Here is a 23,096-nt window from a genome sequence, read left to right on the forward strand (position 1 = left end):
TTACCAACATCGCCACATGCACGAGTTTGCCCACAATGAACATTTGTGTTTGGGTTTATTAATGAATTGTTGTTGTCGTGTTTGAATTCGAGCAAAGTGCTAATAAACGAAAAATGCAAGGAAACGGAAGACGAGAAAACAATTACTCTACTCGTGTTTAGTGTTGAGCAGCACACATACACAGGTCGGATACGTCATATTCGTCAGATGCGATCAATGCTCAGCATATTTATTTGTAGGCCCTTTTCAATGCCCCCCAATTCTGGAAACACCCTACGTTAACCAGTGCAGCTTCAAAAAAATTAACTTAATAATTGTTTAAATAAATACGCGTAGGCATCATAAAAATAATTTTGATCACATTTTTTTTTTATAAAATCATGTGTATGTGAGCAAATAAAAAGAAGTTTCACTTTTTGCTTGGTATTTCATTTGCAAATCAAAAGAAAAATGAGGCGAGTGGGCAATGTTGAGGTTAAGTAATCACATTTTTTTGACCCACATTAAATGAGGTGGCTGCGTAACATATTAAATGGCCGATGGCCGCCAATGCAGCAAATTAAATGGGGACCATATAAAAGATCGCGAGCCGAAATGGAGGCGGTCCCGCGTTTAGCACCCACCACTCAGTGCAATATAATTTATTTGAACCCGACATCGGCCGCAGGAACAGTGTCAAGGCATATTTGTCCGGTCAGGCGATGTAAATTTGGAAATCATTAACATCTACATCCCTCCTGTCACCTGTTGCCCCAGTGGATACTGGCCTGACAACCCTCGTGTTCCAATGGAACATTAACCAGATATGGATAGAGGTTTAACAAGCAAATGCAAGCACAATGTGATCCATGTAGGTCACAGTGTTTTGTATTTGCATGTTAAATCTCTATCCGTATCTGGTTCACGTTTCATTGGAACACGAGGATCAGCACACTACTCACTAGCGATAATCTCATTATCTTAGCCGATTTCAATGCTCACCACGATCTATAGCATTCTAACCTACAGGCGGCCAGCAGGGCGAGATGTTGGCGGACCAAATAGAATAAACGACGTTCTGCACGATAAACGGAGACGCCCCCACTCGTATAGTAGGAAACTGTTGCAGTTTGCCAGATTTATCAATCGTGAGCACAGGATTAGTAAACTGCGTCAACTGGCAACCGATGGTAACATTGGCAGCCGACCACCTACCCATACTCCTTTCGCTCGAGCGATCTGCAATCGTTTTGCTACCCTCCCTATCCCGACTGAATCCTGTCAAGGGGAGCGTGCTTTCAGCAAGGTCATTGAATCCGCTTCGGAATTTTAAGAAGCCTTTGATACGGTCAACCGCGGAACGTTACTGCAAGACTTGGAAGGGTCCTCCCTTCCCCCAAGTCTCAAAAGTCGGACCGCAAAGTATCTGTCTGGTTGGCAAGCATCGGTGCAATTCAGGAACATAACATCTCAACCCAGAAGAATTAAACAAGGGGTACCACAGGGTGGTGTCCTAACACCACTTCTTTTTAACTTCTACATATCGGAGCTACCTTCTCCACCAGAAGGAATCACTATCGTTTCCTACGCCGATGACTACACAATAATGGCCACAGGCCCAGGCCCACACATCAATGAGCTTTGTATTAAAATAAACAGCTATCTCCTGATCTTCGCAGTTTTTTCGCCTAGCGAAACCTGACATTGTCACTGACCAAATCATCGGCAACCTTATTTACAACCTGGACGGGCCGAATATCGACCATATTGAACATCCACGTCGATGGCATTACGCTACCGGCTGTCTTACACCCAAAAATTTTCGGTGTGACGTTCGATCCACGTTGTGGAGAGCATTGTTGCTAAAACCCAGTGCCGTAATAAAATCCTCCAATCTCTTGCCGGCAGCACTTGGGGTAAAAAACAAAGAAATGCTCATTACTACTTACAAAGCAATTGGCGGGCCGATTGCATGCTACTCGTCCCAGATATGGTCGCCAAGCCTAACGGCTACTCACTTGGAGAAAATACAGGCCTGCCAAAATACTGCCCTCAGAACCGCTACGGGATGTCTTCTTATGTCCACAGAACACCACCTTCACATTCAGGCGAGAGTACTCCCCATTAGGGAGAGAAATAAAATGCTGTCCAAACAATTTCTGTTGAATACGCAGAAACCTGGGCATCCCAACAGACATCTAATTGGAGAGGCTACACCTACCAGGGGCTTAAGGTGTGATCTCCATAAGCATTATGAGGAAATACGACACCTGAGAACACAGTCGCATGAAGTACAAAAACACAAGCAGGTTCTTAGTGATATCCACAAACAGGCGTCGGACCTGTATGTCAGGAATTGCCCGGCGTATCCAGTTCTTAAAGGAAAATACCAAGAAATCGCAGAAGAGGAGCCCACTCTCCCTAGGGCAACGCGTGTCAGTCTAGCTAAACTTCGATATGGTACTGTAACAGGTTAAAATCTTACCTATCCAGAGTCAACCCCTACATACAAAATGTACCCCCAGCGGGGTAGGGGGTTAGAATATACCCACGGTAGGTGTGCCTGTCGTAAGAGACGACTAAAATACCAAATAGATTCAATCCTTTCAGGTTGCCAACGCAATATACAGCTTCTCCAAACCCAATTGTCAACCTCACCTATCCGTGGCGAATCCTGTTTCATGAACAGCCGAGGCTCTGGCGACCCCGATCTCCTCATGGATGTAGGGGGTGGGATGGCGGTATGGCCTAGGTCCCATGTGGTCATAACAAATCGTTCCCGAATTTTACATATGTATTACCACAACAAATGGTGTGTTTCCACCATTCATCGCATCCGATTCAACTATACACACACACATATAACAGAGGTTTGTGTCTCCGCTTTTCGGTACAACATGTTCTGTGGTTAGTTGCCGCTAGATAATGCTTAGGAGCCCCATCTAAGTAACGATAAGCATTTTTTCGCGCAAACGTAGACGTATTGAAATTTAGGAGTACTAATTTGGTAACGTTTTACAAGTCGTTGCACCACCTAAGACCCCATTCCGGTCTTGTCTTTACATGTGAATGGACGTGCGGTGTCATCCTCGACTCAATGTCAATTTTTTCGGGCTTTTTTTCGTTGAGTGAAAAAGTAAAACAGGCTTCAATGCCTCCCTGAGCTGGAGTTAGGGCGGTTTTATGCACTCCTAATAGGAATCAGTGACATTTGAAAACTGGCGTGCTGCCATTTGAAAAAACTAACCTTATTTTTATATACTAAACAAAGTGTAACGGGATATTGTAACATAAACTAACGGAATATCTGACGTGACGCCATAAAAATCAAACGTGTTTTATATACGAACGGGACCTTTACCCATAACGGGATAGTGGAAAAAACATGACAACAAGCCATATATTGGATTTTCAAATATATATTAATAATTTTGTGCCTGGCGTGGTGCCATGAAAAAACCAAAAAATTTACATTTCTGCAAATAACGGAATTGAATAAGTGAATTTAGACAACCTGGCAGTATAAGGGCTCTTTTAAGCACCTTGCCATACGACGCTTGCGAATGCAGTGTCATTTATATTCAAAAAAAAAAGAGACCGGGGCCCGATCCATAGTTTTTTTTTTGCCTAGAAAACCTTTCTGCATTGGCGGCCTTTGGCCGCGATTTAAAAAATAACTCTGGGTGGGTCCGACATCGGTTTGGGGATCAAAACTAAATGCGGGCAGAGCACCTTTCTGCATTAGTGCGTGTGTGTACAACAAAACTGGCAAAACACAACAGCCACATGCAAATTTGAACCGATTTTTTGCTATATCTTTTGACAGAAATAAAAATTTATATTTTCACTTTCGGATCCTAAACACGAAGGTTGAGCCGCGTCTTCTGATACCACCTTTGATAATTTTTGATAAAAATTAGGTGGTGCTCCGTCTTGTAAAACGTTACCCTAATTTTCTGCGCAGCAATTTCAGAATAGTAGATATAGTTTAACGCTTAACAGTCCATATAAAGTTAGTTATAAAAGCGTAGGTTAGGTTAGGTTAGGTTAGGTTAGGTTGTGAGGGCTGAGCTGGGCACTATGGTACCAGCTCACTACTTAGGCCACCAATGGGCCCATTGTTATACCCTGTACGGTCTCAAAGAGGACCCCTATCCTGCCTAAAGCGGGTCAAACCACTTCGTGGAATTTATATATTTTGCTAGAGCCTTGACTTCATAGCTAGAGACCTCAGCAAGGTCATGTAGAAAAGGTTTACCAAGGATGGCCAACCTACGCCTACTAAGCGCTGGACAATGACAGAGAAGGTGCTGGACGCTCTCCTCCTCTTCTGTACATCGGCAGCTGCGACAATAGTCGAAGGTCGTTACCCCCATTCTAGCACCATGCGTGCATATTAAACAATGCCCTGTTAGAACCCTTATCAGGGACGACAGAACTGATTTGTTTAAAATCAGAAGCGCTATTGTGCGCTCCTTGTCATATGAGGGCCAGGTTAGCCTGGATGTCTCACACGATGATATGGCTGACCATAGTGCATTTGCAATTCTTATAGTGCTTGTGCTCACACGAAGCCTGAAAGTGGCCATGGGTATACCTACCGAATCATTTCCCGGAAGGATATGGTCGGTGGTGCCTCTTCTGGCCAGCTCGTCTGCTCTTCAGTTGCCTCCAATAGCCCATATAAGGCTGATACTGAAGTTCTGAGCCATCTCGTTAAGAGATCTGCGGCATTCAGTGACCGACTTTGCGTTGTCGACGAATGAGTCCAGGGCCTTTAATGCGGCCTGGCTGTCTGAGAAAATAAACACCCGTTTACCATCCTTAGGCATAGACCCGAGATGATTCACAGCCCTGTGTATTGCCAGCATTTCCGCTTGGTAAACACTACAGTGATCTGGTAGGCAAAAAAAAAAGACCTCTAGACCCAGATCTGGTGAAAAGAGGCCTGCCCCCACCTTCCCGTCAAGCTTAGAACCATGAATATGTTGATGGCACCCGGTACCGTATGTTGTCGGGTATTCCAGTCTTGTCGCGATGGTATATATATACTATAGTTTTTTAACGTTTGGGTTGTTGCGTGTCCACTAGATCCATTTGACCAGAAACCTGTTTCCCTTATGCGTAGAGCGGCGATGACCGCTATTTCTTTCGCCACCAGGTCAAGGGGTGGAAGGTATAGCATTGTGTTGAGTGCTTCAGACGGAGTGGAGCCGAGAGCCCCGGTAATGCGGAGCGCCGAACTCCGTTGCACCTTTAAGATAGGTACTCTTAGCTAGTGCATGCCACCAGACCAAGGCACCATAAAGAAGAATCGGGCGCACAATGGCTGTGTAAATCCAGTAGCTCACATTAGGGGAGAATCCCCAGGAGGTGCCAATTGCCCTCTTGCAGTTGAACAGCCCTGCTGCTGCCTTCTTGGATCGGTCCAATATATGGTCACTCCATAATAGCTTCCTGTCCAGAATGACTCCCAAATACTTGACTTGATCGCTAAACGCTAAGAACGTACCCCCAATTCTTGGCAGTGTAAAATTTGGTGTTTTGTACCTACTCGTAAAGAGGACAAGCTCGGTTTTATCCGGGTTGACTTCCAAACCTGTGGCTGTGGCCCAGTGCGAAATTTTGGATAGTGCCCCTTCCATTAGGTTGCAAAGAGCTTGCGGAAATTTCCTCCGCATGGTGACGCAGATGTCATCTGCATACGCGATCACGTTGTGACCTTCTGCCTCCATGAGGCGTAGTAGTTGGTTGACGGTAACCACCCAAAGTAGCGGAGAGAAAACGCCGCCCTACGGAGTGCCTCTGCCGACCGGTCTGCGGATTACGCATCGACCTAGCTCAGTTTGAATCTACCTACGCGTAAGCAGATTGTATATAAACTCCACCAGGCACGCGTCAACCATCAGATCGGTCCGCGCCGAGGTGATGGCCTCAGGGAGAACGTTGTTGAAGGCACCCGCTATATCTAGAATTGGCACCAGTGTGTATTCCTTGAGGTCAAGTGACCTTTCGATAACGGATACCAAAGAGTGCAAGGCCGTGTCAGTTCACGTACCCTTCGTATAGGCATGTTGAGCTTGCGAAAGAAGCGATGGCTCAATCCTCCTCCTGATATATTCCTCTAGGAGTCTTTCGAGTGCTTTTAGCAGAAAAGAAGGTAAGCTTATAGGCCTATAATTTTGGTTTACAGTGGGAGGTTTTCCCTGCCTTGGGGATAAAGACCACGATGCTGGTACGTAATTGAGCCTAAGACAACCTATAAACATCCCTTTTATCCAGGGCCTTATAAGTTCGGCCTGATAGGGCTTGAAGGTCTGTAAAGCCCAATAAATCCTTTTATCGTCTGTGATTTCGCTTATTAGCTGATCATTAGGTGGCCCTCCGCTAACAATATTTGAAGACACGCCCGCGCTTGCTGGAAAGTGTGTATCCATAAGCAAGTTTATGGTTTCGGCGCTGGAGTCCATCCAGTGCCCATCCGGCTTTTGGACGTAACTTAACTGAGTTGGAGATTTCGATAGCACCTTCCTTAAGCGGATGTGGATTCAATCCTGCCGCAGAAATCCCTTCAGGAGGACCGCTTTTCATTTCGGATTGCTTTTTTATATATATTTATTTTCGTTTTATAAGCAGCCCATGAGGATAGGTGTCCGTCATACTTTGCTTTATTAAAGGCCGCCCTACATGACTTCCTAAGCCTATCAAGATCGGACGACCGCCATGGTAGTTTGTGAGTTTCCATAACCTTTTTAGTCGGGCAAGCCCTATCTAAAGAATTCCTAATTTTTGACTGAAATTATTGCAGCTCTCACGAACTCCCTGAAATTATCCGGTGGTAGTGAGCCTTGGTGATCCTGCACTAGGTAGAAGGAAGCAAGTTTAAGCTCCTCCCTAGCACCTCGACGCAACCACTACCTTGAGGCGCGCGCCCGGATATACCTCCCCTATAAGTTTGACGGCGGCCCTATAGAGCTTTACCGACCTGGTGTCGTCACAGGCAATTAGCTTGACATTACCCTGGAACCACCCTGCATCGGTGTAAGATGGCGGTGGACCAGGGTTTTCTTTCTTAACCTTAACGGCCATCGTAGCAATCGCGGCCTCGATCCCCTTCCACTGTTGTTTCGGGATCCTGCCATCTTCGCTGCTCTTGTCTATAATGCCAATGATCTGCCGACCCTTGTTAATTTCGGCGAAAGACCGCGTCCAGCCACCCTCCGTCTTGGCCCTTTTCGGTGCCGGGAGGCATTCCTGCGCAGGATCCAGGAAGCCAGCGCTTGTCTTGGTGACTGGACAGTCCCTTGGCCCTAGAGCCGGCCACCCACACATCCCTGGAGCCCCCAGCATGCTGGTAGAGACTACGGGATGGGCGGCAGCCGCCCCAAAGCCCTCCCGGACTGTGGCCCCTCCCCGAGAGGTACCGACCTTCGGACTCCCCGGGCTGGATTCTCTCTCAGCCCTACCCTGACTAGATTGGCCATTGGCCCTATAGCCCACCCACCCCCTTCCCTATGACCCCCAGCAATCGACCCTCCAGACGCTTGTCGCTTTGTGGAAAGCCTGCTCGTGGGGCCAAGGGAGGGGCGGTAGCGGCACTGATGGCCTCCCGGTCAGTACCCCCTCCATGAGAGGTCGCCGCTCGAATTCGCCGCCGAAGCGTTACCAGGTGCCACCACGAGGAAGCTCCGCCCCTCTATGAGGGAAGGAGGGAGAAAAAACACCTACGACTCCATGATTTGGGGTGACGCCGGTGAGTGCAAGGCGCAACACCCCCATCAAAGGCACCCTATAAAAGCGTAAACGTATATAGATATAAAAAAAAAAGCGTAAACGTATATAGATATAAAAAAAACACAGCTATTATCTAAGTGAGGTTTTACGCGCAAACGTGACGTATATACGTGTAAAAAAAAAACACGGCTAATATTGCCCAATATTTCTCATTTTTATTTTGGACTTCACATCAGCTGTTCGACAAAAAGTCCAATTGAAATGCCATCAGGAAAATATTTACGTACGCTGGAAAAGATTGTGAAAAATAAACAATAATTTGCAATTATAAAATAGAATACCATCATTTATACAAATATATAAAATCGTTTAAAAAATATCGTCATGTCGGCCGTGGAGTCCAATTTAACGGAGCAACTGGACAATGAGGAGGTACGTGAAATCCTCAAAAATACCACAGACTTGCGGCAGTATTCACGGCAAATTGAAAAAGAGTTCAAAGATGTGGAAAACAAATCCATTGAAGACTACATTGCAGAATCTCAAAACATAGCAAGCCTTCATAACCAAATCGGTGAATGCGATGATGTGCTGGAACGCATGGAAACTATGTTAATGAACTTTCAAAGTGTACTCAGCAATATAAGCAGTGAGATTACACAGCTTCAAAAGAAATCAGTTGCCATGTCGGTGCAACTAACCAATCGTCAGTCGGTGAAGGCGCAACTATCACAGTTCATTGAAGACATGGCAGTGTCCGAAGAGATGATTGCGTTCATAATGGAAACACCTGTGACGGAGAAAGACTTTTGCACTCATTTGAATATTTTAAATCATAAACTCTCTTTAGTGAAAGAGTTGAGCTTTAAGGAATCCAAAGCCACTGGTGATGTAAGTGAGGTGTTGCACAAATTGCGTCTTAAGGCAATGTCGAAGATAAGAACATATTTATTGGAACAAATTTACAAGTTTCGCAAGCCAATGACCAATTATCAAATACCACAAAACGCTATGTTGAAACATAAATTTTTCTTCGAATTTATATTGTCCAATGAGCGCCAAGTAGCACAGGAGATTTGTAGCGAATACATTGATACTATGAGTAAAATCTATTATAGCTATTTTAAGGTGAGTTTAATAGGCAGCAACATCCACATATTTAAGGAAAGTTTTTTCTTAGCGGGAGCACCTCGGAGTGTATTTCTGCATAAAAGCTTCTCAGAAAAAATCCATATGCATTGCAGATGCCTAGGGAATCAGCATTAAACATGAAGGTCTGGTCCCTCCAATTTCTAGAAAATTTAAAGTAGCGGGACGCAAGTTATTAGAGAAGCTCGGTCTAAATCTCCTCGGAGGTATATCGCGCTTTGTATCTTATGTATCTTTATATTATATACATTCTCGTTTTTTTTACAGCAAATTTTTATATGTTGCTGTGGTTTCTTTTTAGAGTTACTCCTCGCGATTGACGAGTTTGAAATTCGAAGAGTCTTGCACCAAAGACGATCTTATGGGAATTGAGGACAATGTGTCAAAAGGTTTATTCGCAAAAACTACCACCCTGAAACATAAGAGCACAATATTTACTATAGGAAAACGTGGTGAGATACTCAATCAACAACTGGAGGCTCCTATAATCGTACCGCATGCACAATTGAAAAATAGGGTGCGTCGATACAGATTTTTTTTATTATCTGCTTATATACCATTAAATTTTTGTTTTCAGTACACCTTCGAAGCTTTATTTCGTTCTGAGCAGTATGCGCTTGTGGACAATGCCTGTCGTGAATATTTATTTGTAACCGAATTTTTTATGGTGCGTAGTTCCCAAGCACAGGATCTATTCAATCAAATAATGGGGAAAACACTAACGCTTATGATTGTAAGTATGAAGCGAAATTAAAGAAACAGTTGTAGAAAGTTGGATTTGTATATTTGCATTTATAATTTAGAAAAACTTGGAAACAAACATTCAGGACTGCTATGACACTATTGCAATGTTTCTTTGCATTCAGCTAATATTTCGTTACCAGTTAATGTGTCACAAGCGCTGTGTGCCCGCGCTAGATAAGTTAGCTAACTTTGCTTGAATGTATTTACATATTTTATATTTTACTGGAAACGTCTTTTAGATACTGGGATTCTTTACAAGCAGTCATTTGGCCACGATTCGATCATGTTTTTCGTTTGAATATACAAAGTATACGTGATTGTGATCCAACAAAATTCAGCAAAGAAATGGGACCCCATTATGTACGTAACCTTATAATATTCACTAAATGTGCTTGCTAATCGTTTTTATCGTTTATAGATTACGCGTCGCTATGCTGAATTCTCAGCCGCCATTGTTGGTATTTCGGAACATTTTCCTAATGAACTTGTAAGCCGTTTATTACTTGAACTACAAAATGAAGTGGAGTGTTTCATTTTACGAATGGCAGCAATTTTTCCAACACGCAAAGAACAATTGATCTACTTGATAAATAATTATGATTTAGTGCTAGGTGTTCTCATGGAGCATACACGTGATAATTCTAAGGAAGCTGAATCATTTCGTGAGCAACTAAATGCACGAAGCGCGGAATATGTTGAAGAAATACTGGCACCTCACTTTGGTGGTATTATACAATTTGTTAAAGAGTGCGAACATTTCTTTGAAAAGGAACAAATGGATGAATTGCGTAAACAAGAGAGACGCAGCCTAGCTCTAGTTATTAGTTTTTCGACGAACTGGAAAAAATCGTTAGAAGAGTTAAATCGTGAAGTGTTGCTATCTTTTCCATCTTTGCTAACTGGATCGCAACTTTTGCAGCTTGCTCTTGCAAGCTTAGTGCAATACTATCATCGTTTCCATAAGTTGTTAACACCAAATGCGCGCGCTCAATTGACAAACATACATGTTGTAATGGTAGAAATCAAGAAATATAAAAGTAATTATTAGTTTATTTCAAAACATGCGAATACATATGGTATGTATGCTAGTAGATAATTTATAAGTAAAATCCAATAAATCATTCCTGTAGCTACTAACGAAGTTAAGATCTTATTTCAAATCAAACAATTTAGAAATACTAGCATAGGTATGTATGCATATTCCTTTAGCAAGCATTTTTAGTCAATCTCAAAAATTAAATTTATTAATCTTCATCTTCGAATATCATTTCCACTAGATCCTTATTGCTGACGCGTTCACCATCCAAACGTTGTGGGGATTTCCAACGTAATAAAGTAGGTAAAAATATCAGATGTGTGTTGGGATCTTTGCGGAACGGACAATTCAAGTCTTTCCAACTAAAATTGAGAAAAAGAAAAGTATTTGAAAATTAGTATATAATTAAGGGACAAGGAGATATTTTATTTAAGAAATAAGAGATATAAAAAGAAAAAAAATCGTTTACAACAAACAGGTAAGTTATAAATTAAGCAAACAGAACCAACTCAAAATTATGACATCGATTTCTGAATGAAGATACACGTATATTATCTGCTGATAAAGCAGTTGATAGCAAATTTTTACGTGATTATGAGCAATGCTTGTTTGCCTCGAAATTACCAGCTCTTCAATTTTAATTTACTGGCCATTATAGAATATGAAATTCCCATAAATAGCTTCCTTTTTTCCTCAAATAGCTTCTGCTGTCATGTAAGTTATAAATTTTGTCCATTTATGGGCAAACATATTTCCCCAAGAGCTGCTGAACAGTCCTTAAATGGATATGAGTTAAGCCGTTCCCGTGCGCACACCTTTGACTCGGTCGACCACACCGTTCTCTGCAAGAAGCTGGACAACCTATTTAATTTCTCCAACTCTGCAACAGCCCTAATCAGATCGTATTTGGCCGACCGAACTCAGGCAGTAAGTGTTGGTAGCAGAAAGTCTGACTTCGTCAGTGTTTTAAGAGGAGTCCCACAAGGCTCAATCCTTGGTCCCCTGTTATTTGTTTTGTATATAAACGATTTGCCTGGTGTTCTCAAGTATTGTAATATTCACATTTATGCTGACGACGTACAATTGTATATGTGCTGTCCTAGTGATCGTACCAGTTCATGTATTAATAACTTAAATTACGATTTGTGTCAAATTGGTACGTGGGCTTCTATGAACGGCTTATGTCTTAACCCTAAGAAGTCGAAATGTATAGTCATTCATAGAAGGTCACTAGATAAAAGTGGAATGGAAAATTTAATTTTAGACAACACTATTATAGAATACGTTGACACGGCAAAAAATCTAGGTATAGTTTTTAACAAAACCCTGACATGGAAAGATCACATCTTCCGCACAGTGGGAAAAGTGTATGGGATGCTTCGTACACTCTGGCTTACACAATATTTTACTCCGTTACATATTCGTCTACTAATAGCAAAAGCGTACTTAATACCTACGCTCCTTTATGGTTGTGAGGTTTACTCCAATTGTGACTATGTATGTAAGAGGAAACTTAATGTTGTGTATAACAACATTGCTAGATACGTCTATGGGTTGAAAAGACTTGACCACGTCTCTCAACATGCTTACAGGTTGCTAAACATTTCTTTCGATAACCTTATTAAACTTAAAACGCTCACTACGCTACATAAATTAATATATATGAAGGAACCTGACTATCTGTATCGGAGGCTAAATTTTCTCCAGTCGTCTAGATCTGTTCTCCTTACCCACTTCAGACATCGTATGCTAATATCTGATCGCCAGTTCTTCATTAATTCCATACGTCTTTGGAACTCGCTCCCTTCTAGACTTAGGCTTATAAGCAATGCTCTGCTCTTCAATAAAGAATTAACAAGTTTCTATAATAACCTAGACAATTAAAATACTGATTCCTTCTAAGCAAATGTACTCTATCATTCCTTTATTTATCTATTTACTATTTATTAAATATATTATTTGTTGTAACCTTTTCTTAGCCATAGTCATTAGCTTTAAGTTTCAAGATTAGATTGTTCCTATTTTATGCCTTTTACCGACTAGCACTGTAAAATAATTTTTGTCAAATTGTTGTGCTGGGATGAATTGCCTAATAAATACAAATACAAATACACCTAAAGGTGGATTTACATAAAGCGGCAAGACTTTTCATTGTCATCTTATGGTAAGTCCACCGTAACCGCATTAATAGCCGTCCTTGGTTCGTTTAAGGGTGGACCTGGGAAATATCACTTGTAAATGCTGGCTAGTTGATATCAGAGACCCCCTCTTGTGTGTTCTTTTAGCTGAATTTATGACAGTCTTGAAGTATGCTGTCTTGTTAGCGGGGACCAAATGCAGAGCTAATTTTTGGAATTGGACAGCCACACATCTTGAATGTTACATCCACTATTACAACAACAATGTAACATCCATTTTATTTTAATGAGCCATCACTGAAGTTGCATGTTGATAGAATCAAGCCTTCTCAAGCATCGATATATATTACATGTTCTGTCACCCTGCGCTTAATATTTCGGCATTTTAAAGTCTGATCGCGAGATACGACTGTCGATTGTTTATCTCATATCCAAATTACCTTCCAAGGTTTTCTTCGTTGGTTCGTAGTTCGTGAAGTTACTGGCTTTTTCCACACCCATCAATCCCTCTATTTCTCTCATGTTTTGCCCTTGTGACAAGACACGAATAATTCCGGATAGATTATCTTCGTTTACGTATACATGAAGTTCGTTCTAAAAATTATCGTCGAAATAAAAGGTACGCACGGAGACTTTACGTATGGTCTAAGGAGGCTTCTCTGGATGGAGCAATCTCTCTTCTTACTAATAATGTTGGAATACTGTTATCATAGAAAATATTCATGCATGTTCAATTCTACCTTAAAGCAAAATTTCCTCAATAAATATACATCTTGCTTAAAGTCAGAGCTACATATCCATATAATTTGTATGCGATTGGTTCATCAAAAATAATATCCACCAACTCCTTTTTAGTGACATTTTCACTATCGATACGTATTGGCGTTTTCCAGCGCATTAGTGTGGGTACCCAGACCAATTTTAATCTGGCATCCGTACGGAGAGGACAATTTGGACCCTTCCAGCTTTAATAAGATCAATAGCTTTTAAAAACGAGTATAGAAAAGAGGACAAAACAGGAGTGTTTCAAAAACATATAGTTTTAATACAACGGAGCGACCATGGCTGCTTTGGAATACACCATTGGCTAAACATTTCGGAAATTTCTTTAAGATTTAACAAAAGCAAAAACGTCAACTCCCTTGCCACCCTTTATGTTGTTAATTTGTTTAACATTGTTAGTTAAATGCATGTCAAGTTATGTGATTGCTTACAAAACATTGACTCGTGGTATTAGTTGTATGTTATTAAATAATGATAATGTGATAGAATTGCACCAGTCATGCGTCATATTACCCCGCCACAACGCCTCACAAAATATAAAACAGATAATCGTAATACAATAACAAATAGGATTTGACGATGAAGAATGACTTGCATATGTAGTGTATATATATCTACAAGGTATGTACTTAAATAATTTAATTTTAATTTTTAAATACTTACTATGAACGTTCACCAACATCCACGTGAATGAAATGAGATTTCTCTGGTGCTTTTGGGAGAGCTTCATGCACAACTGGCTCAGCTGTACAGGGAAATCAATTGAGATTTCACAAATTCAATTTTTATTTGTTTTCTTACCTTTTACACAATAAGGGCACCAGCTCTGTCCACTCTCATCTTTGCCACCACTAAAAAGCACATGAATTGGTTGTCCGTCGGCGCTCGTTTCTAATTTCTCTACCAATTTGGTGAACTCGTCATAGCCCTTGACGTCGTGTTGGATAACCATTGCTTTATTATTTTGGATAGCTTCGTGTGTTGTTGATGTGTTTATAAGGCGTTGCGAAATCGTTGCAATGTTCAACGACTTAAATAAAGTTTGGGATAGACGCGTTTTGACGGCTTTTAAACTTTTTATCATTGTTTACTATATAGTTTGGCAGCTTAATGAGAGGTTATGTTGCGAATAGAGTGGAAGGCAGTGGACTAGACAGTCGAATGTCATATAATGAAGGAATTGATGTTCGGATTTTTTCAAAATTTGCCCGAAATCCTGAATAACAAAAGGGAGTGTATGTTTGTTTAATGGTGTGTTCAGTTTATACTTATATTTAAGAATTCATGAGCTTAACACCGGCTTATAATAATTGAATTTCACTTATTATGGCCCCTATTATGAGCATCTTTCGATCTTCGATCTTCGTTGGCTATCGAACATCGAAAATCGTATTAGAAGTTGGTATTATGACACCTCATCTCTGTCGAAATTTTCGTTGTGTACCGAATTTTGTAGCGAATAGAAATTTGTTGTCGACGCTGTATCGAACAGAAAAAGAATTGTTTAAAATGTAAGTTTTTTGTATTTATGGCCCCTATTATGAGCATCTTTCGATCTTCGATCTTCGTTGGCTATCGAACATCGAAAATCGTATTAGAAGTTGGTATTATGACACCTCATCTCTGTCGAAATTTTCGTTGTGTACCGAATTTTGTAGCGAATAGAAATTTGTTGTCGACGCTGTATCGAACAGAAAAAGAATTGTTTAAAATGTAAGTTTTTTGTATTTATGTTCTAATTTTTTACTACCTAGTAGTAATTTTAAAATATTTGAATTAAAATTACATAGTGTAGGGTTATCTACTTTGTAAAATATACTTTATTTTTGTTTATTTTTGAGTTTAGATATTTTCCAACTAATTAGAATTTTCTTTTTTTGAAGTTATTCAAAATTTTAAGTTAACGTGTTAACTTAAAATTTTGAATAACTTCAAAAAAAGAAAATTCTAATTAGTTGGAAAATATCTAAACTCAAAAATAAACAAAAATAAATTTTTATACTTAAAATCAAAATAAAAGATTTTTTTAAAATATCAACTTGAATGTTAAATTCTTAAAATAATCTGTATGGACATATTTTCTAAATATCAATTCTTTCATATTGAAATTAAAATCATATAAAAACTCAATACTAAACTCATTAAAATTACACGAATCATTGACAATTTCATATCACCATCAAACGAATTAAGGAATTAATTTTTCATTACTTATCAACAACTTGGACATACATTATGCAGAGTACAATTATATATTGAACATATATTCTGCATAATACAAGTTTTTAATTTTTGAGTAATTGTGCACACAAAGTTGCCATCTACTATCACTCAACCTCATTCTAGGTTCTTCAAATACATAGGGCCGATTTCACCAACTCGACTAAGGCTAAAACTTAGTTGTGACTTAAGTTAGTCCTGATTTGCGGCTTAGTTTTTTTTCGGTTTCACCAACTTAGTTACTTAACGAAATTGACATACAACAACCCTATCAGCTGTTTTATACATAGTAGTATTTTTTGCTACTCTTTAATTTCACGCAACCCAATCCATTTGAAGTATTGTCAGTTACGGCTGTCAGTTGCGTATTGGCAACCATAGTGTACAAGTACAAGTGTGTTGACTTATCTGTCAAGCATTCTGACAGGCACTCGCTGGATTCGGAATGACAGCGAATTCAAAATGGATACAATTACCGAATGCTCCGAATGATTGAAAAATTGAAAAAGTCCATACGATTGGTAGTCAAAAATGTTGTCGTTGAGACCAAAAATGCGACTCTAGACCTGAGATTTCCATCAGGTGAGCGAGGCTGTTTGTAGTTTTGACGTTTATCGCTTAGTGAACACACTTGGTATATGTACACTATGTTGGCAACTTTTAATAAAATTATAATAAAAATAATATTTCATATGCGGGTGTAAGCGGTTTTGGTAGTTATTTAATGTATGAGAGTGGTACAAGTGGTTGCTACCTGCAAGCTTTCTGAATTCAATTGGCGCTAACACTGAGGCGACACTTGTGCACATGCATCCAGGTAATGTGCCACAGAAGCAAGCAATGAAAGAGTAACTAACACGGTGTATCTCGGTAAATTTATATTCGGTGCTGCGAGAATACTATCAAAAGAAGGATCAACAGGTACTCGAGGCCGCAACTGAGCCAAGTACATCCATTGAAGAAAGAGAGCCAAGCAGTAAAAAGCAGAAACTAAGCGAAGATGATGCGGATAAGTAACATTGAATAAACGATTAGACAGGCTTGATCTGTATAAAAATATTGCCAAAAACACTTGGAGAATTCTCCAAAGCCTTTCTGGTCTTGTTTACAGAACGACTTAAATTTGTATGCTCAAAAACCTCGGACAGGTTTTCGCCATTACAGCACAATAAAACCTTGCTAGCTGTAATAACTTGACTCTTTTTTTTCTGCAGCAACTTCGGGCGCAACATCAAGCACTGTTACAACAACAGCAGCGTCCCCTAATAGCGACAGCACCGGCGATTATAGCGAAACAAATAACCCATCTGCAACAGTTCCAGCAGCACCGGCGCAGAAATGGCAGATAGAAAACCGGCGTGCATGTGAGTTAATGCGCGTCACTTTTGATGCACTTGTCATAGCAGCAAAGGAACACCCAAGTAACATCGTGCAAGCTTTATTACACTTTGTAAAACCTTCACGCCCAATAGTGTTGTACAGTCTTAGCAAGGAATTGTTAATGGACTTGTATGTAGAGCTGAAAACCAACTGTAATGTCACACATTTGCATTTTACTTGAAATTGGTTACGTTACTATCAAATATTGCCGAATCGCACACATCCTGAAGTAAATATGAATGGTAATAGTGGTTACCTCTTGACTGGTTATAACATAGGCTAACATTCTTGGTTTATTTATAATGTGTAAACAATTATATTCAAATTAATAATATATCGGACGAATATATACCACGGTTTTAAGTTGACTTTCGCTGTAATTCTTTTTAAATTGGTTTTACTTCCTTTAATTGGAAATAAAATCCACATTCACACCGTTTGGGTGCACCCTTTTCCAGCCACATCCAATTAACATAGCGATTACCCTTACCTAAAAAGAATGGTTGCAAAAAACTAAATACAAAGCATAGTTGGTTGCTTTTTAGGGCCAGGCCCACGTTTTATTTAGATCCTGATCAAACGTCACACCCAAGATTTTGGGGTGTAGGACAGTCGGTAGCGTAGTGCCATCGGCGTGGATGTTCAAAATGGTCGACATTTGGGAAGTCCATGTTGTAAATAAGGTCGCGGAAGATTTAGTCGGGATCAGGGAGGTAGCCGTTTATTCTGTTGCAGAGCTCATCGATCTGTGGGCCTGGGTCTGTGGCCATTATTGTGTAGTCATCGGCGTATGAAAGGATAGTGACTTCTTCTGGTGGTGAAGGTAGCTTAGATATGTAGAAATTAAACAAAAGAGGGGATAGAACACCACCCTGTGGCACCCCTTGTTTAATTCTTCTTGGTTTTGATGTTTCGTTTCTAAATTGCACCGATGCCTGCCGACCACCCAGATAATTTGCGGTCCACCTGGTCCGCCGGGAAGTGGGGCCGGATTTCGGGAATTCTCCCGGCGGGAATGAAACGTGCCGAGGCGGATTCAATGACCTTACGGAAGGCACGCTCCCCTTGGAGGGCATCAGTCGGGATAGGGAGGGCAGCAAAGCGGTTGTCTGTAAAGCATTTATATTCCCATTTTTCCTTTTTTGAAGTTTATGAAAGTGCGTTTTTCAGTGACGATGAAATCGGCGGTACGCTCGAGCGAAATAAGTATGGGCAGGTGGTCGGATGCGAATGTTACCATCGGCTGCCAGTTGACGCAGTTTACGAGTTCTGCGCTCACGATTGAGATATCTGGCGAGCTGTGACAGCTTCCTACCATACGTGTGGGGGCGTCTCCGTTTATTGTGCAGAACGTCGTTTCTTCTATTTGATCAGCCAACATCTCACCCCTACTGTCCGCCCGCAAGTTTGAATGCCATAGATCGTGATGGGCATTAAAGTCGGCTAAGATAATGCGATTGTTGCCAGTGAGTAAGGCGCTGAGGGATGTAGATGTTGATGATTTCTAGGTTTGCATCGCCTGACCGGACAGAAAGGCCTTGACGTTCTAAGACATTGTCCCAGCGGTCGATGCCAGGATCAAATATATGATATTGCACAGAGTGGTGTATGATAAACGTGAGGCCGCCTCCATTTCCGCTCATGCGATCTTTTCTGTGGACATTATACCCAGAACAGGTTTGCAGACCTTGCTGTGAGTTTAGTCTCTTGAATCGCAGCAATGCGGATGTTGTGCCGCTTCATGAAATCGACTATCTCCGTGATCTTCCCAGTTAGTACATTACAGTTTAACTGCAGAATTCTGAAGTGCATAGGGGGAGACGTCGCCACTCTGGGAGTAAGTGACGGGTGACTACGCCTGGGTTGAGGAAGGCCAAGACGCAACTGCTGTTGTTGCCCTGGGACTGGGCGTCCTTGGGCAAGCATTGGGGTACCCGGTAGATTGGGGTTTGCGACCTGGCAACATGGCGCAATGAAACCCCTCGGGGGTTGCCGTCGCGGAGACGCTAAAGCGTAGACTACGGTATGCCCTTGGACGTGAACAGCAAGGAGCCACGAAAGATTTATAAGAGTTACGTGGTCGTCGGGTTTTGGGATCAAGCCCAGAACAACCTGCCCGATACAACCATCCGTTACACGAGACACACTGAACAGAGTATGACCGTCCTAAAAATATTCCTTTCCGGCAGACGCAGCAAAAGCATTTCTCAGGACCGGGGTCAGGAGGCGGACCCGGATTGGATTCGATACCTTCCCAGAGCAAGAGAATATGGAGCAGTCCCGCTGCAAGGAGCTGCTGGGAGGATGCAAATTTGTGGGAGGGACGCAGCAAATTAAATGGGGTTACACTGAAATGACAGTCCTTCGTCAGAAAAATCCCGAATCGCTCCGGTACATAGAACCGACTGCCTTGGGAAGCAGTCACTAAATATAATCAACATAAATTACAGTGTTTATAAAGTATTAAATTATTATTATTATTTGTGAATTTATTTGGTTACTTTTTTCTTAATAAAAATATATTTGCGTTTATTTAAAAGTAATAAGTTTATACAGGAGCTTTCTCAACCAATTTTAACCAATGACCGCATTAGCAGCGTTTTGATGTACCTTTTTGCAGCCACTTCCATTGCACATAAGTTTGATCTTCTTCGCCTGGAAATAATATAAAATAAATGTTTAGTATGTTAAAAAAATAGTTTTTGTTCGCTGGTGCTATTTATTCTTCACTCACAGATGCAACATTTTAGTGAGCACGCAGCCGCAATTGTCCCGAAAATCCAGAGCCGTAATAAAATCCTCAAATCCCTTGCTGGCAGTACCTGGGGAAAAGATAAAGAAACGCTCATTACTACATACAAAGCAATTGGCCAGCAGTTTACGTGCTACGCGTCACCCATATGGTCGGCAAGCCTAAAAATGACTCCACTGGAAGAAGCTACAGGCCTGCCAAAATACTTTTCTCAGAATCGCCACGGGCTGCCTTCTTTTGTCCCCAGAACACCATCTACATAATGAGGCGAGAATATTCCCCATCAGGGAGAGAAATGAGATGCTAACCAAACAGTTCCTGTTGAATACCCAGAAACCTGAGCATCCCAACAGACATCTGATTGATGAGCCAACACCGCCTAGGGGCTTAAGGAGTCATCTCCGTAAGCATTTTGAGGAAATACGGCACCTGAGAACTCAGCCGTATGAATGAGGGTTATTAAAAGCGTTGGTTCCAAGAGGGGAGAAGAAGACGGGGCGGTTGCTGATGCTCGGCATTGCTACCAACTCAACTACGGAGATTGTAGTCATGAGTGAAAGCGGCCGTATGAGCTGGTGGCGCCGTGGGGCGTGGCTTGTTGAGCAGCAGAGCTGCTGAAAGGTAGTGAGGGGTGCTGAGGCGTAGACTACGGGGCGCCCTTAGGGTTCGATACCTTCCCGGAGCAGGAGTATGGCGCAGTCCCGCTGCAGGTAACAGTCTAGTTGAGGGGTCGACCGCTAATACGCGTCCAAAAATATCGAGAGGTGTCAAACGACGCGTCTTGACATCAGTATTAATAATCCGAAGGCCGAAAGTAAGAATTTTAACTCGTTCAAAAGATATTAACGAAAAACAGAAATATTTCCCGCGGGTCCCTCCGAAACCAGGGGTGGGATCCATCGTATTTTTGCGCAAAACACCTCTCTGTATTGGCGGCCTTCGGCCGCGCTTATAAAAAATTACCCTGGGTGGGTCCAACACCGGTTTGTAGACCAAAACTATATCCACGCAAAACACTTATGTTCACAACTTTTTTTTGTGGGTACAAAACGTTACAACAACCACATGAAAATCGCCCACTTCAACTGCAAATATCTCAGAACTGAGATACAATTTTTATTTTCCGCCTTCGGATTATTATTTTCGAGATTATTCGCATCTTTTGATACCTCTCTCGATATTTTTGGTAGCGTATTAGCAGTCGACCCCTCAACTAAACTTTTACCCCGCTGCAAGGATCTGCTGGGAGGACGCAACAAATTAAATGGGATTAGACTGAAATGAAGCCGGACAGCACCGGCTGCCTTGGGAAGCGTTTATAAATAAATATAGAGATATTGTTTTCCAATTGCTATTCACGCATATTCACCTGGGGAATTGATTTTAACATGGGTGCAGTCCATTGCCCCAATTACACGCGGAAAATTTGCCCTTTCTTTAAAAGCAGCCTGTGTTTCCAAGCGCTCCTGTTTCGTTTGAGGAAATTTCACAAAATCTGGTTGCAAGGATACTAGATGGTAGGAAACTAGCGTAATTGCACGTGAGGCACTTGCTTTTGAAACTCCGGAAAGGGCTGCCACAATTTGCTAAAAAGATCCTGGAGCATAGAACCGGAGTGCGATGAAAAATATTTGGTGTGGCTGCATTGCGTTGTTGCTGTAAACGGAAAAGTAATTTAGGGCAACATTTATAAAATATGATGTAAACTTACCGAGCTTCAAGATAAATTTTGTCTTTCATTAAAGAAAAAACCAACCAAGCAGCACCTTTGCACATAAGAAATCGTTCGCGAAAGTCAACATCGTCATAATAATGAAACAAGTCAGGACGCTCTTTAATTTTTCTTTTTCGTCGAAGCACGATTACCTGCAGAGCTTCAAAATCGCAATCACTTTCACCAGAATCTCGAAGATCCATTAAATTTTTTACAAACTTTCCACCGAGAATACAAATAAGCCTCTTCAGAGAAATTACAGATGTCAACAATAGCGGGGTTGCTATATTTGCATAATGAAATAAGTATAAATAGTGCCATTTAATTCAACTCAAAATTTGTACTACAGCAACACTGTTGAAAGTCGAGAATAAGCCAGCTAACAGGTAGGCTAATTTGCGACTTAGCTAAGCATTGGTGGTGAAACAGAAAAATTAAAAAATATGGCCCCTATTATGAGCATCTTTCGATCTTCGATCTTCGTTGGCTATCGAACATCGAAAATCGTATTAGAAGTTGGTATTATGACACCTCATCTCTGTCGAAATTTTCGTTGTGTACCGAATTTTGTAGCGAATAGAAATTTGTTGTCGACGCTGTATCGAACAGAAAAAGAATTGTTTAAAATGTAAGTTTTTTGTATTTATGTTCTAATTTTTTACTACCTAGTAGTAATTTTAAAATATTTGAATTAAAATTACATAGTGTAGGGTTATCTACTTTGTAAAATATACTTTATTTTTGTTTATTTTTGAGTTTAGATATTTATTTTTTGAAAATATCTAAACTCAAAAATAAACAAAAATAAATTTTTATACTTAAAATCAAAATAAAAGATTTTTTTAAAATATCAACTTGAATGTTAAATTCTTAAAATAATCTGTATGGACATATTTTCTAAATATCAATTCTTTCATATTGAAATTAAAATCATATAAAAACTCAATACTAAACTCATTAAAATTACACGAATCATTGACAATTTCATATCACCATCAAACGAATTAAGGAATTAATTTTTCATTACTTATCAACAACTTGGACATACATTATGCAGAGTACAATTATATATTGAACATATATTCTGCATAATACAAGTTTTTAATTTTTGAGTAATTGTGCACACAAAGTTGCCATCTACTATCACTCAACCTCATTCTAGGTTCTTCAAATACATAGGGCCGATTTCACCAACTCGACTAAGGCTAAAACTTAGTTGTGACTTAAGTTAGTCCTGATTTGCGGCTTAGTTTTTTTTCGGTTTCACCAACTTAGTTACTTAACGAAATTGACATACAACAACCCTATCAGCTGTTTTATACATAGTAGTATTTTTTGCTACTCTTTAATTTCACGCAACCCAATCCATTTGAAGTATTGTCAGTTACGGCTGTCAGTTGCGTATTGGCAACCATAGTGTACAAGTACAAGTGTGTTGACTTATCTGTCAAGCATTCTGACAGGCAC

At 40.7% G+C, this 23,096-nt stretch overlaps 2 protein-coding genes and 1 long non-coding RNA gene across 4 annotated transcripts; 1 reads left to right on the plus strand and 2 right to left on the minus strand.

The window, feature by feature from the left end:
• Positions 1-7,957: 7,957 nt before the first annotated feature.
• Positions 7,958-11,025, plus strand: Vps52 (vacuolar protein sorting 52). The gene is made up of 6 exons (XM_067768839.1): positions 7,958-8,841; positions 9,164-9,379; positions 9,440-9,595; positions 9,666-9,784; positions 9,846-9,966; positions 10,025-11,025. Exons 1-6 carry the CDS (start codon positions 8,098-8,100, stop codon positions 10,652-10,654), a joined length of 1,986 nt encoding a protein of 661 aa, XP_067624940.1. The 5' UTR covers positions 7,958-8,097; the 3' UTR covers positions 10,655-11,025.
• On the minus strand, positions 10,637-14,673 carry cl (thioredoxin domain-containing protein 17 clot). Of its 2 annotated transcripts, none has more exons than XM_067768841.1 (3): positions 14,365-14,663; positions 14,227-14,308; positions 10,637-11,004 (listed from the first exon to the last, which is right to left on the minus strand). In XM_067768841.1, exons 1-3 carry the CDS (start codon positions 14,645-14,647, stop codon positions 10,851-10,853), a joined length of 519 nt encoding a protein of 172 aa, XP_067624942.1. In that variant the 5' UTR covers positions 14,648-14,663; the 3' UTR covers positions 10,637-10,850. The 2 variants fall into 2 exon arrangements, with proteins under 2 accessions (XP_067624942.1, XP_067624941.1); XM_067768840.1 differs by lacking the exon at positions 10,637-11,004 and adding an exon at positions 13,523-13,745 and having other exon boundaries at positions 14,365-14,673.
• A 4,772-nt stretch (positions 14,674-19,445) lies between these two features.
• On the minus strand, positions 19,446-21,876 carry LOC137242897 (uncharacterized). Its single transcript, XR_010950397.1, has 4 exons — positions 21,627-21,876; positions 21,285-21,571; positions 19,898-19,985; positions 19,446-19,818 (listed from the first exon to the last, which is right to left on the minus strand). It is a non-coding gene; the product is annotated as an uncharacterized lncRNA (long non-coding RNA).
• Positions 21,877-23,096: the final 1,220 nt, after the last annotated feature.

Source organism: Eurosta solidaginis, chromosome 2, assembly GCF_040869045.1.
Source record: "Eurosta solidaginis isolate ZX-2024a chromosome 2, ASM4086904v1, whole genome shotgun sequence".
NCBI classification, from domain to species: domain Eukaryota; kingdom Metazoa; phylum Arthropoda; class Insecta; order Diptera; family Tephritidae; genus Eurosta; species Eurosta solidaginis.